The 18,218-nt window shown below is 37.6% G+C and overlaps 1 protein-coding gene across 7 annotated transcripts in view; it reads right to left on the reverse strand.

Moving 5' to 3' along the window:
* Positions 1-4,356: 4,356 nt before the first annotated feature.
* The window catches only part of CDC14B (cell division cycle 14B), a 46,252-nt gene continuing 32,390 nt past the window's right edge, over positions 4,357-18,218 (reverse strand). The window contains exons 13-14 of one of the 7 annotated variants that reach the window (XM_084305181.1): positions 11,221-11,337; positions 4,357-7,623 (exon numbers count right to left, since the gene is read on the reverse strand). In XM_084305181.1, coding sequence (XP_084161307.1) covers positions 7,587-7,623; positions 11,221-11,337 — 154 coding nt within the window. In that variant the 3' untranslated portion in view covers positions 4,357-7,586. Of the gene's footprint in view, positions 7,627-11,220; positions 11,338-17,700; positions 17,847-18,218 lie in introns of those variants that run through there. The other 6 variants (XM_084305180.1, XM_084305184.1, XM_084305182.1 and 3 more) reach the window with 6 other exon arrangements.

Genomic DNA, 18,218 nt, shown 5'->3' on the forward strand with positions numbered 1-18,218 from the left:
TCCGTGTCCCTTTTGCCACGGGACAGGGAAAAATGAATCCTTTGTATTTATTTGCCTGCAGGGGTGAATGTACGTATATGTGGAGAGCTTTTTCTTGTTGCTGCTCCTTTTACTGACACTTTATTTTTGCTAAGGGAAGTAGTGAAATACTTAAAGGTAACTCCTTTCAGCCGTGTTGATTGTAGTGTCATACACTTGATTCGGTTTTGACTTTCCAGACATTCTCTGGAAAGGGCAGAAGGATCACTTTATTTCTTCAGGTTGATTCCTGCTGCTACAAAGTCACTGCTTATTCCTTTTAACTGTTATATATTCTAAAATGGAACGACAAATAGTTTCCTTCTCAAAGGACAGTTAACTGTTAGAGAAATTGTCCAAGTGTATCTATGTAGTAAGTGTTTGGTCAGCAGGTTGTTTCAAAACTCCTGTTAAAAAAAAAAAAAAAAAAAAAAAAAGTTGGTCTGGCTTTAAGACTTGCTAATTGATATGAAAAAAATACATTCCCATAAAGTTTCAGGTGCGAGGTTTAGTGTAGTTGTTTACTGCTCATTAAACCAAGAGTGTCTTAGAGTAACTAAGTGTGATAATTTTCTTTTTCAGACTTTCAAACTTGAACATGTCCCGAGTTTCTTTAGTTTACAGTATCTAAGTATAGAGAAGTTACTAGTTGTAAGTGGTAACAGCAATCTGATTATTTTTCCTAGCTGTGAAAAGAGAAAATATTAAATCTCAGGCACCTGTCATACTTAAGGTATGGAAACAGCTGTATCTGTTAAGCACATCTGCTGCTAACAATTACTCCTGGTTTAGGTTTACTCCTTCATGTAAAGCAAGTGGCAGTCCGGGGTAAATAAAGAAACCAACACTAATAAAATGTGGCATGCATCTAAGCAAGAGATTAAATTATGTTGTAGATCTTACATTAATTACTCTTTAATGCACTATGACAGGCACTTCAGTGTTAGGATTACTATAGTGGTCTAGGGAAAATTACACGTGAGCTTTGCGTTTAGTTAATGTACGTGTGTTGGGTTTACACGGCAAGGGTTTGGTAGCAGGGAGCTGCAGGGGTGTCCTCCCTGAGCAGAGCCCAGCAGCTGCCCCGTGTCAGATCAGAGCCAGCTCCAAAGGCTGCCTGGAGGGGAGGCATTTTTGGTTTGCTTTTAGTTTCTCACTGCTCTGCTCTGCTAGTGATAGGTGATAAATTATATTAATCTCCCTGTGCTGAGTCTGTTTTCTCTGTGATGGTGATTGACGAATGATCTCCCTCTCCTTATCTCAACCCTGAGTCCCCTTCTGTTTTATCTGCTCCCCTTCTTCCTTTGAGGAGGGGGAGTGAGAGCAGCTATGGGGGAGCTCAGCTGCCCATTGAAGTGAAGCCACCACAGTCCTTCCTGGCACCAAACTGTGGACTTGAGGAGTTCAAGGTAAGGGCAATAATTGGGAGAGAGAGCGGGCAAAACATGGATTGAACATTGTTAGAATGTGATCATCGTGGAGAGTGTGGTGGTGTAATGTGGGAAAGGGATGAAGGTGGAGCATGTATAAATTGTCCACCTTTGTCAGCGTTGTGATGATGATGCGTTGATTTTTTGGCGTGGGAAATTTTATGTTGATGTAGATGGAGTTTGTGAAGGTTGTGTGATGAATGCAAGGAATGTCTATTTTAATTATCTTCTTAAATATGCTTTTCAAAGAGGTGAGGGGTGGAACTCCCCCAAGCAGTGAACTCTGAAGTTTGCAAAAAAGGAATTAATCTCTTTCCACAGATCTCATTTATAGCTGAGAGTCTCGATATTATGCAGCCCACCTGATGCATACGTGGTACCATGGTATACGATTGGTAAGGGTATATTCCTGTGAGAGTGCCTTTAAAAGCAAGAGGAGGATTATCTGTGCTTAACATAAGAGTATAAATAGACTCAGAAGTAAAAGACCCTGGTAGAAAAGTTTAGTTGATTAGGAATATATGTAAATGACCCCATGGGCGATGGTATTTCAGCTGCTTTGGTTACACTTGTTCACACGGATCTAGCGCTAGGTGGCTGGCACAGCTTCTGGGCTCAAAGACCAAAACTTGCAGCCCTGGGACACCTTTGTCTCCCAGGTGTCACATCGTGCTCGTGCCATTCTGTGTTTTCCCCCTTCAGAGCTGCCATGGGCACATGTGCACATACACATTGATACACAAACTGTGTATTTATATTCTCATGTAAATACAGTGTTGAAAATAATGTAATACTGACTCGTTACCCCTGGACCAACAACTGAATGTGAAATGTGGTTACCTGCAGAAGTACTCTCAGTCACTGAGTAACAGCTGTGGGATGTGAGCGCCTCTCTCTCAGTAAGGCACATTGGGGAAGTATTGAGCAACATGTGCTTTGCCAGGATGGGACCTTCAGTCTTTCAATTGTAAGAAATAACAACTGCTACCCTTTGGCTCTGTTATTTAGACTTTAATGTGACGTACATTACATCTCCAGGTTTTACTTGCCTGCAAACAAACGCCTTTTTGCAGATGTGATGCAAGAAATGTTGCAGATGGCTGAACCTTCAGAGTGGCTTTCGATCCTGCCTCACACGTAACAGCAGTGCTGTGTTTGAGACAAGCTACCACTTAATGGTTTGAGTACAGTTTTTGCTGTCCTGGGTAGCCAGTGTCAATAAAATTTTTCAGCATTCCTTTGTCTGTTTTACTTACAGCTGGTTAACAGGACACTATAAGCTGCTGTCCCCTTCCAGCAAAGACAGGTCCTCTATCTAGAGCTGTGCAGTATTAACTGCTTGAATGAAAGACAGCAACTTCTACAGAATGTAATGAATTAATGGGACAGCTTTGTTGAGAGGGAAAAATATCAGCAAAATGTGTTGATTTACTTTTTTCTCTTCTGACAAGAGAAAAAGGAAGTTGACATAATATAATCCAGGAATTGCATGCTTGTTGGGTGAGGTGTGATTTAGTTGTGTTCTTCACGTTTACAAAATCAGATATTTTTTCTGGCCCTAGTAAAGGCTGCATACCTTGAAAATGAGAGAACATAAAACTCAGGAGCCTTTTTTGTTCAGGCTTCTAGTCAATGGGTGGAAAATGTCTGATCAATGGGAGGAGGGGAAGGAAATCCTTAAGTATGGGAGCAGGAGGGGAGCCAGCATTAAATGGTTCACTTAAATAAAGTGCATATTGTTGTGAAAGGGGAAGGGGCGGACAAAAAAGCACCTGGAAAAAGGCAGCAGGACAAATGTTGCCTGTTTTAAGTACTGAGTAAAGGTTCAGTCCCAGAAGCACAATATTTTGGGAAGAATAAGGAACAGAAGAGTAGAGTCTTGTTATGACAGAACTCAAACCTAAAAATAAACTCAGGTGTGCTTAGCTGGAAACTTTTTTTGGAGGAGGGGTAATGGGGAAGCTGAGCCCTTCCACCTTGAAAAAAACTGAGGAAATGACCTACCCTCATCTTAAGGGGGATGGCACAAAAGCACTGATGGTGGTAAAGGTAAATCCACGATGGTGCAACTCGGTCTGCTTCAACGCTTGCTTAAGTGGCTACATTCCTGCTACTAGCAGCAAGCATTTTGGGTTTTCTTACTTTAACATTAGCTGCTACCAAGGGTAGTCGATTGTCTGCTCCCTCAGTCCTGCAGCAACAAGCAGTTTAGGACTTACCTCTGTCCTGTTCATGGCATGACTGGTGTGCAGCACCCGGGGTAGTTGGACGGGCTGGGAGGCAGCGGTGGTAGTGACGCAGCAGCGTGGAACATGTTGGCATGCAGCAGGGACAAAAAGCAACTGCTGCTGGGCTGTCCCGGTGGTGCGGTTTTTGCCAGACTTTTTAGTAGGCTTCTATATTGGGAAGGAGTTTGAAGGGAAAGACACTGACTGGGAAAGCAGTTGTTTAAAGGGCAGAATGTCTAGGTCTACACCCTCACCATTCCCCATTAAAAAAAAAAAAAGCAAAAAAAAAAAGTGCCAAATATCTTCATCAATGGACTCAGCTATTTAAGCTTAAAGCACGCAGCGTCTTTGTAAGCCCAGCCTTAACTTAGGTTAACTAGAACCAGTTATTTCGGTTTAACTATATATGTGTATAAATATATATATGTATTGGGTAAGAGTATTCCAACAATTCAAGTACAATTACCATTATTTTCTGAAGTGAGTCCTCTGAAATGCAGAGCCAAAGCTTATTTTTGAAATCAGAAAAAAAATGTGAAAGATTCATGCTTTAATTAAAATTTCACAGGCAGGTGAGATTCTCATTATTTTTAAGAGCACAGAAGAGTCAAAATTGTACAAATATGGTTTTGATCTGACATTCATTTTAGAATGCTGGAAATAAAGGTGAGAAAACAAACTTCTGATTATTATTTTTAATTTTACACAATTCAGGTTTACAATTTTCACTATTCAATATTTTGTATAAAACCAAATACAATATGCAATATTTTCAAATGACACACAAATGCATATTGAACTACTTGATATTACAAGATAATATGAAGCTTTATCTTAAAAATACCTTCAGCAAAATAAACTCCCATTCTGTCAATCCAAGTTAAAAAAATATGATTAGAAATATACAATTTAAAAATAATCAGGATGAACAGTACTGATTAGTCAAGGACTTCTAGATCTTGATAGTCTGTACATGGGTTTACACAAGACAAACAGTCTGCAAACCATTAATATAAAAACTGCAGTGCAACAAACTGGTGAATATCACTTGTATTTTTTTTTTTCTCCATTTTAATGCATGAGTCTCTACAAATCTTATTTAAAATAAAAAAATAAAAGCAGCACTTCCTCTGTTGTCCTGGGGCAAAAGGACAAGGTCTGATGCTGTAATGGAAGCTAGCAATTTGATCTAAGATAATACAGCTTTTGAGTATGTTGCATACTTTTGAACATCATGGAAGAATTCATTTCTCATGTATTTGAAAGAAGAAAGAGAATTTTTGTAAGTTTAACCAAAACTCCTTATCGATAACAGCAGAAATAACTTCCTTCAGCTGCTCTGTTGCACTGCTGCCATGCACATTTAATTTTGGCACACGGTATGTCACAATTCAAAACAGATTTGGAACCCAAGGACTCCATCACCCACACCTATTCCTTATGCTTGTACTTAAGACAGCTTTGGTATGGTACAATAAAAATACAAGACAAAGTATTAAAAATTCATACAAACTAACAGACACAATTAGATGGGACACAATGAGGTAATGGGTTAATTCACCATATAAGGCTGTTCGGAGAGTTCCAATGTAAAATGTTTGACAGTTTTGTGTTTCTCACCACGGTAACTAGCAGTGGAAGGGGTAGCCTGAAACACATTCATGCCAAACATGAAGTTTTGGTTTAGCTAGAGTTGCTGTGGTGTCTGTTTGTGCACTTATTTTATGCAAATTTCTTCTGATGAACCTGAAAGTGCTAGTGGCATTGCTGGTTACTTTAAAAAAGGGAAATTCCAATTTGGAATTTTGAAGGGGTATTTTTACATTAAAAATCAGTTAAACTGAGAGATGTGCAAAGCCAAACAAATACTAATGAAATTTTTGTTTAGCTCTCACCGCACTAGTTTCATACATATTTTTTTCTGCCTGAAAAGACTTAAAATTGGTTTACTGATCATATTCTCGAGATGATAGTTTTCCTCAAAAAAAAAAATTCGTATTTGCACAACATATTTGTTATTGTGACCAACTGTACTTCCCCTTTAGGGCAAGGGGCCAAAAAGAAAAAAGAAAATAAAAAGAAAACTTTAATCTTTTTATCAGGGTGAATTCATTCTTTTAGGTGTGCTTCACCTAGAAGAGAGTGGAGATGAGGGTGATGATTAAGTGGTAAACCAAAAATATTTAGGGTCTAAGCCTCAGTGCTTGCACCATGCAAGCCTTCCCTGTTCTCTTGGTATTCATATTCGAAAAGCTGTAGTACCCAAACTCACAGATGCTATCTGTAAGCTCACATACATTTTATATCCTGCCTCCCCTCCAACTCATGGTGCACTGTTCTGCCACAAAAAAAGTATTCAAACCAATGTGTGGTTATTCACAGTGGCATTGAGAAACTACCAGCATAACAGAAAACTTCTTTTTATTTAAAGAGGCTGGAACTAGTCACTGTTCCTGCCTATTTACATTCATTGAAAGAAAATTCTCCCCCTTGCAAAGGTAATCCCTATCTTTTAAAAACTCTGTTGCTAACTCTCCAGATGTAGTTTTCAACTCCTTTCTACTACAAGAGTTACCAAATCAAGAGAGAACTGTATTCTATTTAAGGCTATGTGGTACCAGTCCTCGTCTAAGGGACATGCAGCTATGAACTTCCAGCTGGCAGACAAGGATGAATTGCTGCAAAGCAAGCCTTTGAGATTTCATAGTGTGAAAAGTGGTAAAGAAAAAAGGCTGCCAGTGTTTGAAGACAGTCTTGTAGTGGATGAAAATCTCAGCCTCAGATTGCTCTAAAACTTACACCGCTTTTAACTGAGAGGTAAGCTGTAGTTTTTAATGTGTTATAATTAGATGTTAATAATTATACCTGCCCCTGAGTTCCACTACCAATCTCAGATGTACAGCAAGCTTATTTTTCCTTTTTTTTCCTTTTTTTTTTTTTTAAGGTGCTGCACTCATTAGGTGTCTTCAAGCTAAAAAAAAAAAAAAAAAAAAAAAAAAACAACAGTGACATTCATAAGTTATTAAATGTACCAATAAAACCTGGGGGAAAAAAAAAGTCTTACCTTTCAGGTACAGTTATCTAAAGTCTCACTTAAAAGACTTGAAGATATGAAAAGAAACAGTAATGACATTTCAGTATGACAGCACTGCTTTAAATGGTAAGCTGTTTTTCCTCCCTATTAAAATCATACCAGATTTAAAGCAATTCCTATTAGGTAAAAGAACCAGTGGTTGTGAACAATTAAAAAACTCATTACTATTAAAAGCAACATAATTGCTTTCTTAGTTTTGTTTTTTGGTTTTGTTTTTTTATCTTCATAACTAAAGAGAAGAAAAAAAACTTTGAAAATAAAGCACTCTTTGGTGGACAATAGTTACTGTGTTCTCAACACTGCGGCTTCATAAAAAAATGTCAAAGTAAGAAAGAATAGCCAATTAACGGAGAGTACCCATACTATAAGTAAAAAGCCTTTGTGGTTGAGTTTCAGTCTCAAGTGGAGACTTGAGCCCAGTCTGAATGAACAACACAGATATATATTTAAAAACTCCCACCATCTTTTCACTTCTGGTGGTCAGCAGCTATAAGTGATTGCCATCACAATTTATACACATGCATCATATATACTAGGAAGCCCTCTTTATAATAGAGAACTTACATATTTACACCTGAGTCTGAATTTACACAGATTTTGTTGGCATTGTTTGAGGAAGTGTTAGCAATTAGGAAACTGTCTATTGGGCATGTTGACAGTTCATTTTATTCTACAAGTACGAAGGAGTTCCTTCTGCTTAACCTTTGCTGAGAAATGAAGCCAAGGTCATCTTCCTAGAATTGCATCAAGTCTGTTATAGTTGTATCCCCTTCATTCCTGGATATCCCCTTTCAATACTGGTTGCTTGTTTGAAATTTAACGCAATACTGTTCTAGTCCTTGGGATGGACTGGCTGCTGAAATAAAACATATTTGAGGAAAAAAATTAAATACGCACAAAAAAAACATTTCAAGTAAACATTGCTGACAAGAAAAAAATGAGCAAACGTTACATCAAAAAAAGGAACAGGAGATAAATGTCACTGCATTTAGTAACATAGCAATACCGGTTGTAAATAAAGCACAGACTGGTCTGATCGTAGACAGTAGAAAGAAAGGGTCAGTTTCATACAGAAAAACAACAAAGGATTCAAAGTACCATACAATCATTAATCGCAATTGCTGTAAAGCACTCTTTTTCCTTTTCTCCCTCTGAACTATCAGACTGTAGGAAAGAAACAGTAAAGTAGAAAGAATAATAAAGAAACATATATTTAGAACTAGATTTAGATTACATTCAGATAAGCTCCAAAATGCTGCAAGCAATTTTCAGTGTTTGAACAAGAGTGCAGAAGGCTGCTTTACAATTCCAAGCAAAGCAAAGGCATATGAGATTTTAAAAGCATACTCCTCTTTGTTAGTTTTTATGATAAGCCTTTCTGGTTAAAAGAAGTAAATGAAACTAAATGATGTGGCTTTCACACGTTTTCTCCTGTCCCCCAGTTATTTCTTCTTGTAATAACTTGACCTCTGTTTCCTTAAACACCTCTCTACCTATCAAAATTCCTTCACAGTTCAAGATTTCACTTCTAACCAATTACTAATTACATCCGTAATCCTACACCTATAATGTGTGATAATACAGAAAATACCATTTCAGTTGTTTGGGAATTTTTGAAGTACCTATATGAAAGGGGAACACTGTTGGCCAGGATGCATAGGGTTCTTGTCCTGGCACAAGCACAGGTTGGGCAAGCATTTCTGCCAGTCCAGCTGTTAAGTGAGGATGCTATTCCAGTTGGGGATCTTTCGGATCGAGCATGGACAATGATGTTAAGGGTTAAGATTTTAGGATTGCTCTTCCATCCTATATACTTTTCCAGCTGAAATAGCACATTGTTCCATCTACTAAAAGTGATTTAGTATCAAGAAAGCGAGGAGGGAAGAAGGAGAGGAAAATGATGCAGCTGTCCTTAGCATGATCTGGTGTATGCATCTTGCTAAAATACAACTTCTGACTTCTCAGTAACTGGGAGATCTACAAGGGACACATCCTAACCAAGAAACAAGAACAGATCTGGGGCATCCATGGAAAAAGACTGTGAAGAATACTTCAGTAATGTGATTTCTTGCAGTTCAATGACAATGTTATTTCAGTCACAAGAGACAACGTGTTGCATCCACCGGTACTCGTCTTTTGTAGATGGCAGGTGACATCTAGAGATATTCCACAAAGGAAACACGATGAACATTATTAATAGTATTTAAACTCTCTCAGATTCCTCAGCAAAACCAGAATAGGGTATTATTAGCTGCAAAGAGCTGTTTTGGCTAAAGAACCACAGTGGGGTCGCTTTATACGATAGTGTCTCCAACAGTCTGAAGGATGAAATTGTAGATGCATTACTCAGCTCTGCAGATCATACTGCATTAGGATGGGTCACAAATGTGATTCATCTACAGTAAGAACTGTGTAAAATGACCTAGAGCATCATCAAATAAGATTCATATAAAAACACTGCAAGATGTTTTCACTGGAATACATCAGACAGACAAGAAAACAGAAGTATAAAGGCCTACGTCAATGTCAGAAGTTCAGAAAAGGCAACAGGACCTCGACAAAGATGGATGTTGGTTAGGACATGAATTCTATTTTTTAACAGTAATTATTATCCTCTACGTTGCATTCTATTTGATGTGGAATAGGTCAATTTGAAATAATGCAAATTCACAGACTTCAAGAAGTTTGTATAAGCTTCAAGTGAACAGACATGGAAAAAAAAGAAAGGAAGGCTTAAAAAAGAGTGATGTTCTGCCAAATGCTACAAGAAAAATGAAAGGACACCTGCAGGATTAATAGTGAGGTACTAAATTGGAAGTCCATGAAATTATACAGTCACACTGCAGTAGCCTTTAGAGGCACCACAACCCAATTAGCCCTCTCAGATAAGAAGATAATTAAGAACTTCAGAACTGTGACAATAAGTATTTAGGACTACTTTGATTATTTGATCCAAGCATAAACTTACTGACATTCTTTGATCCCAAAAATTAGGAGACACAGTACACAGACTGAAATATTTGGGGTAGAAGCTTTTGAAAATACATTAAAATATAAAATGCTTTATGAAGTTTGAGAAGATTTAAAATCTCATCCTTCATTTAAAACCTGAAATCTTCTGTTAACTTTATTTTAGGGATACTGTTTCCTCCTAGGGATGGGTAGACTCATCTCACACAACACAAATATCCACGTGAAGGTATGCTTTTCAGGAACTAAACATCTCTGTTCAGTTACACATCTGCATGTGTACATCTACCAGGAGTTGCAAGTAGCTTAAAACTGGAGAGGCATGAAGAACAAAAAAAGCTGTCAGAATCCCATCGATCTGTCTGACATGGAGAAAACAATGCAGAATGTAGACAAACCTCTGTGAAGGAGCTAAGGTATTTAGTGAAGCACACATTTCAGGAAAGATAAAGTATTTCTTATGTATTGTACTATGAATCAAAACATAATTCATAAAATTCATATGGCTGCTGTTGAGAATTCTGACTAGCATATTCCTTCAGACTGCTATTCATTAGGCTATTTCCTTTGCCCAGTAGAGGGGATTTTTTGTAACTTCCATTACCTGCAAAAAAGGATGAGGCTGGGGAAAGAAGAGCTCTTTAGGGAAAAAAACTGCGCAAGAATCTGGAATTTTAAGCAATATTTATAAAGTGAGCCACATAACAAGCTTTTCTTTCTTTTTTTTTTCTTTTTTTTTCTTCTCTTTTTGTTATTCACCACCTTTTCTCTTCCCACAAAAAACATCTCTTCATCACCTGGTAGGTCCATTCAAAAGTTTTTCACTACAAGCCTAAGTCAGATTCTGGTCATTTGAAGCCACTGAAAATTACTTGAAAGTTGTATCCAGTTACATTCTCGGGCTCATCTTTGATAATGCTTTGGAAAGCTGCAGTAGAGGGGCATGAATGCACACATATGTGGACTGAACAGGTTCGGTCCAGATTACCACTGATACTCTCATTACAAAATCTCATATCCACATGCATGTACATTTTAGACACTTCACCTACCTGCCACCAGATTCTTCCTAATATTGCATTTCAGTAGTCCACGTCAAATTTAATTCCTCTTAGTGCTGACTTAGCATGCTAACTAATGCTTAATGCTGTGAACTTTTCTGCCTCTGACTCCAGGCAGATGTTTGGTAATGAAAGGCTTTTTTGTTCCCCAACTCCCTCACCTTCAGGAATTCTTGTTGACATTAGGAATTACAACATAAAATTCCAAAAGTTGAAAGGCTCAGCAGCATATGCAAATCCCTTAAGATTTAAGGTTCCATATATTCTCAATACATGACATAAACCATAAAATTGCTTCACGTTTCTCACTGCTAGAAGGAGTCAGACTGTGGCAGAAACCCCTATCAGCAATGGATACAACAGCTCAAAATATTTGTCTACAGAAAAATTACTGGATCTTTAAAGAGGTTAACTCTCACCTTTTTAAGTTTTTTTTTCTTGTAGCAGACCTGGTAGTTCTTTTAGTAATGTCTGTATTGTCAGAAATGCTAGGTTCAGAGGTTTTATTTTTCTGAACACTGGACTGTGGAATTACTCTGAAAAGGGTAGGAAAAAAGAGAGATTATATAACCTGAAAGTTTCTAGGAAAATACCAAAAAGAGGATGTTACAGTTGCAGCAGAGATAATAAGCATCAGTTGGCTTTTCAAAAATCATTCTGAAAAGCAAACTGTTCTGCCTGAAACACAGCCTTCTCTTTATAATGTCATTATAATAATAGTAATACAAGTCTGTTTTATTAGGAATAGAAATGGGTTTTGGTTGGTTGTTGTTTTTTTTTTTTTTTTTTTTTTTAAATCTTTCAAAGAATAGATCAAATAATAAATTGTAATTCTCTTTTAGGTTTTTGGAGGACAAAAAAAGTTAAACACCTTAAGTTACTGCAACAACAGGAAAAAAAAAAGGAGCAAATCTGAAGTATGCAACAAAAACAAATGTTATTTTTCAGACTAACATAGAGGAATTCGGAAAAACAAAAACAAAAATAACAAGTAATTCAATTTGTGAAGATCGGAGTCTAAATCTCCTGCAGTTAACCATGATATATTCCCTTCAGACAGAGCAGGCTGGGGAAAGAATACTGAAAATGCTGGTATTCTGCTCTTACAGGGAATAACTACACCATACTCAAGGTTCAGCTTTGCATGCTAGTTGTGCTAAGAAGATTCTCTTGAAGACTCTTGAGCAATGTATTGACTGTTTCCTAAAGAGGCAGATAAATCCGTGTGTTCTTTATAGTGTCAACACCAATAACAAAGGAACTGAACTACAGGTTATGAAATGGAAGTAACTATTTTAAGCCACCATGCAACTGGTTTGCAGGGAAACCACATTCTCTGTATTCCTAAATAATTGTAGTAAAATTATAATCCTATGGAAAGAAAGTGACAACTTGCCTGTGGAGTCCAGCAATATATATATTTAGTGCAACATTTAATTGGCCTATTTTCTAGTCCATCTGTGCAAATTTCCAACTATAAAAATGTGCATTGTTTTAGAGATTCATGTAATGCAGGGATTCATTCTTTTTTTTTTTTTTTTTTTTCCCCTGTAGCTATTAGCAGACCAATTCTCAGTGGCTTCAACGAGTCCATCTCTGCTAGCAAATTGTATTAGATTAGTAATTAAAACCTTCATTAAATTTTATGAACTGTTGTCCAGTTGCTTATTACTCTGAAAAAAATGCCTTCTAAGAATCCTAGATGTGAACATAAAAACATAAGCTCTGTAGCAAAAGTGGACAGGCATATATGGAAGAAATATATATGAGTATTTTCATACTCATGTAACATATTCACTTTTCAAGAGGCAATTACTGAGAACATAAGTGGTAAAAAGAATGTATTTTCACTGTTTTATATATATTTGATACTAGAAGTAGAATATGCAAGTGTACCTAAGAGAACACAATTTCATCTAAAATCAATTCTGTACTACGTTTCTGAATTTTACAGCAGTAAAATTGATCAGCAACAGTATTTACCACTTACTTCTGTATTGTTTGGGAAACGGGTGACTACATAACCAAAAATTTCATACATGTTCAATTTACATTGGAACAAACATCTTTTAATATTTCAGATTTATAAAACCAAACACCTTGTTTTGCTAAAGTCCAAACTAAACAGTCTTTTCTTCCTCCCGGATAAGATACAAGATTGCAACAGCAAGGACTATTAAAATGCAGAGAAGATTCTATTGCAAACAGTATACAAAGTCAGAGGAATCAGTTATTTGAGAGGCTAAAAATATAGAAGAGATACCTTCAAAGCCATATCATGTTTCAGCAGACAACACAAATTCTTCTAACAAAAATCTGTTTTCCTCGCATGTCCAAGGTGAAAAGGTTCAAAACCTTAAAGTCCACTTTTTAAGTTCTTCTGCTCTTCTAAAGCAAATCGAACAAGTTCTAACACTAAAACTCAAAATTCTCTTTTCAGTGTCACAGTTGTCACACAACATGAACAAATCTGGGCTACTGCACTTTGAACTAAGCTTTGAAAATGTCACCAGTGCTGAAAACAGACCAACCTTCCCTCTGTGCCACTAGCAATTTCCAGGACTAAATGAAAAGGTACAAAACCTGCTTACCCCTCTAACTTTTAGTCTTTTAAAATAAAACACGACTGAAGTTTGATACATGCTCATGTATGAGTGTTTATGCAGGTAGGAATACGTAAAATTTTGTTTTCTCCTTAAACATACATATACAATGTCTCTCTGTATAAAAAGCATGTAATGTATACATAAAAGAAAGCAAAACTTATTGGAAGATGATCTAATTATCTTTCTCTTGCAGTTCATTTTTTCCAGACACCAGAAGTTCAGAAAAGAAGATGAGTATATAGGTTTAAGCCATATATACTGACTAGCATAAACTAAAACACTGAAGTGTTAAGATATCATCTTGCACAAACACTTAAATATTCATCTTTTTGTCATGTCATAGGACAAAAAAGTCACTACTTTCCACAGAATTGTATTTTGTGTGTTCGAAATGAAGAAATTAAATAAGGTTCTAAATGGGAAGGCAAATTATAAAAATAGGCACCATATACAATTTCACTGCAAAACCAAGCCAACCATGACATCCTCCTCTTAAAATTGCTATATTTACCTAAGGGTAGGGAGAGAAGGAGCTGGCTTATGGGATCAGCTCAGAGACAGCTTTAAGCATAGTAGAACTTTAAGATCATGTACTCTTTAGTAGTTATTTTACTTTGATACAATACATCACACAACCAGCCCAAGAGTACAGACTAGCTGAATTCCTGATTAGCAGAATATTTGCTGGAAGATCAGACAGACACGTTCAACTCAGATGAAATTCTAGCCTTCTAAGGCTTACAGCAAGCACCTCAAGGAAAACAGACAAGTTCCCATTTATGCCACTGACATGGTGTTACAACTAAACACACAACTGTCTTGAGACCCAGCTGTCAGCTTCGGAGCAGCAGCGCTGCCATCACAGCTTTTACTGAAGTGCTACCTCATACACAAGAGCTAAGACGCAAAACTAGTTTTAACGCAAGGAATTTTGATCTAGGACATGATTAGAGTAATAGCCTCACTTGAGAGCAGGTTTCATAAATAGATTTTAAAATGAACATGAGATGTGGCTACAGTCGGAGACATCCTCCCAAAATCACAGCACCAAAAAAAAAAAAAAAGTTATCCCAAACTATATTACAGAAGAGTAAAATTCACAGGGCACCCACCTGACTGCTTTGTAACTGTTCATATAACATAGTATGTCATGTTGCACACCTCAGCAATTAACTCACAGAAGTACCAGAAGAAAGTGTATCTGATGTACACAAACATTTTCTATTTAATAAAACATGATTTAAAAAAATAAAAAGCAGAGCATTCCCTGAAGACACGCTACAAGATGCTTTAATAGCCACACTATTAAAATAAGTAAACCATGTATGCTAAGAGTCTTTCATTTCCACTTAATCTGTAATGAAAACATCACTCGGTAATTCTGAACCTAATACATTCCCCAACACCACGCTAGTTTGCATACTACTTCTTTTTAAGCTGATGTATTAGTCTTTAAACAAATCAAAGCCTGCTTAAATGGAAAAATGCTGGGTCAGCAGTACCCTCTTGTAAAATGTTCACAAGTCTGTTTAATCATTTAAACTGGGGACACACGTACCTATGACACAAAAAAACAACCCCAAAGCCTGATATAAAAAAACAAACAAACAAAAAACCCAGAAAACTCAAAATGCCAACAAGGCACTACAACCTGGACAACCTGGAGAAACCAATCCATGTAAAAAAGGTTTTTTAAAACATAATTCATTGCAATATCCTGAAGAGGGTTACAGGGAAGCGAGGCTACACAGAAGGGGGGGGGATTGCACTTGCCTGTTTTATGAGGTCCTGATTTTGGTTTGGACAGAGTTAATTTCTTCATAGTAGCTGGTGCAGTGCTGTGTTTTGGATTTATGACAAAAATAATGTTGGTAACTCACCAGTGTTTTAGCTGATGCAGAGCAGTGCTTGCGCAGAGCCAAAAGCACAATCTCCTTGTGCTGCCCTGCCAGCGAGGAATCTGGGGGTGCACCAGGAGCCAGGAGGGGACACAGCCAGCACAGCTGGCCCAGGCCAACCAAAGGGATGTCCCATAGCATGTGGTGCCATGGGGTAAGGGAGGAGGCAGGGGACATTAGGAGTGATGGTGTTTGTCTTCCCAGGTAAGAGCTAAGCATGACAAGCCCTGCTTGCTTTGCTGGCAGTAGCTGAACACCTGCCTGCCATGGGAAATAGCGAATGAATTCCTTGTCTGGCTTTGCTTGTTTTGCTTGGGCACACAGCTTTTGCCTTACCTAATACACCGTCTTCATCTCAACCTGCAAGTTCTTCCACTTTTACTTTTCCAATTCTCTTCCCCAGCCCCGCTGGGGATGAGTGAGCAAGCTCACAGCTGCCTGGTGCTGAGCTGCCTGCCTGGGTAAACCACTACACCGCCAAATGCAATACTGCTCTGTCCCTCGTCACCTCTCTCTCAGGAGGACTGGCCTGAGTCTTTAGGGTTTTTAGGAAGACTGGCCTGAGACATCTAACACTTTCCTACGTTACCAATAATCAACAAGTGACTTGATGTTCTTCATTCCACAGGGCTTCAGCACACAGGACTGCCAGGCTAGCCAAGACTGATGACTGAATCACTACCCTGATTGATAATTTGATCTGTATAATGGAGAGAACATTAAAATAAAATTTAAAAAAAAGCTTAAAAAAATAAAAAGCTTTTAAAATAAAAGTAAGTGTTTTGTCTTCCTGGACATAACACAGTGTAATTGTCAATGCTGGATATGACACAGGGGCACCAGTAACCCCACTGCCTGCATAATGACACATTTAACAACATCAATCTATCTTTTCTCTTCCCTTCTAGCAAAGGAGTTTTTAGAAAGAACACACAAAGAGAAGACATATGAGTGAATCTGATCTTACAGTACAGGAAAATAAAAGATGGATTCTTTCATTTTTTTACAGTAGGTTTTGGTTGTGCTTTTTTTTTTTTTTTGTCTGCCTTCAGAAATATAAGGCTTGACTTCTGTAAAACATTGACAAGAGTTATTCACATATTCAGCATAAAACTTCAGAAACAACTCTTGTGTAAGTACAGTATTGGACAAAGTTAGGTACCAATGGGGAAAAAAAGATTAAAATGACCTCAGATTACACTAATGGGATAACTAAATTGTCCATAACTCCCTCTAATTCTCATTCTTAGTTAAGTCATTTACCTTAGCAGAACTATTTCTATACCTTTTCCATTTTTAGAAGTATGGCTCAGAGGTCAAAGGTGAGGAGGACAGCATCTCCTAACCATAAAGTTCTGACAGGACAGAATTCCTTTTCTTATTCACTACTGTGGCGTGAAACACTTTTCCTGACCTATTTTTTCCTCTAAGAGCACTGAATTTTCAAGTATTCACCCAAAGTAACCATTTTGCTTCCTGGGTGGTGATGGCAGAGTAGCCTCAGGGAAACAAGGTAGCAAGCAGAAGGGAGCTGTTTGGGTTTCCTGGTAGTCCTTCATGCTGTTGAAGTTTTAATTTGGCCAAAAGATGAAAGTTGCCATCTGGCAAAAACATTGCACCTTTTAAGTGAAAGCTAGACACAACAACCACTGCAGCCACTCTGACAGAAGATGGAGAAAAGTAAAAATTGTACTCAAGGAACATGTTTTTAATCCAGCTCCTGAATTTAAGTAACAGAAAAGAAGTGTCGACCTAGTCTCATAAAGCTCTATAAAAATAATTAAGAATGAAAGAAGATGAAACCAGATTGCTTGGGTAAACAAACGTGCATTGTCCTAATACTGCAACCTGCCACATCTTCTGCTATAAGGGGAGAAGTGTCCCATTTTACTGCCTCTTATGGCTTAATACTATAATCCCTTCATAAAAACAAAGACCTACTGCCATTTCTAACAAATTCTAACTCCTGGCATTTCGCATGAGTAAAACCATCCTTTGGGAGATTAAGCACATTTGCAAGTTCATGAATTTCAAAGTAAAATTGAAGCTAACATCTTCACTTGCAATATGCAAAGGAGAGGATCATATTTTAAAACAGCACTTTTTTTCTTTAATAAACATGGTTTTGCTTATTTGCAGAAGCATGCAGAGAAGAAAGGCTTCAAAATTATAAATCATCCTAATTACAAAAGCTCTGCACCTTTTGTATTGCAAGCCAGCCATAAAAATCACTCAGTTATTCCAAATAATATACACAAAAATACAACAAAGCGAGAGCAGTGAAATTTACTCTTGCAACAAAGCCAGTAAGAAACATGGTATGAAAACATGCACTTATGAGACATACTAGACAGAAAGCATGAGCTATTGTAGAGAAATGGAATGGGACACTTACACAGTGGCTCTCTCTCAGGGGGTCCTGATGGTTACTATGTTCTTAAACCATCTAGACAGAATAGCAGGCTGGGAAGAAGGGAGCCACATACAATCCACCAGATGACAATGCTACACAGTGTAGACACCAGCATAGCTAGGAGCCATCTAAAAAAGGGGTTGGAGGGGGAGGAAAAGGTGAACAAAAATTCAAAAGCAAAAGCTATTGGTGCATTTTAGCTTGTTTCAAGTTCTTCAAAAGCATATTGCTCTATAATCTTAAGCCAAGCATTTTCTTTCTTTCTGTGACTATCACAATCCATGCAACCGTGACTTGTCAGGTGTATCCATGTGTTACCAGAAGCAAAGCAGTATTTCTGAAATCCTCACTGAAGTCATTTATTTGTTCCAAAGAAAGTCCACATCACTCTTTTGAAAATAAATGCCTTCTAGACCAGTGTATCTCTGACCACTTGTTGCTAACTTCTACACAGCTTGATCAGCCTGTACTGATAGACCCTACCTCACAATCTTGTGTTT

This window comes from Netta rufina (genome assembly GCF_964035555.1).
Source record: "Netta rufina genome assembly, chromosome: Z".
NCBI lineage: Eukaryota > Metazoa > Chordata > Aves > Anseriformes > Anatidae > Netta > Netta rufina.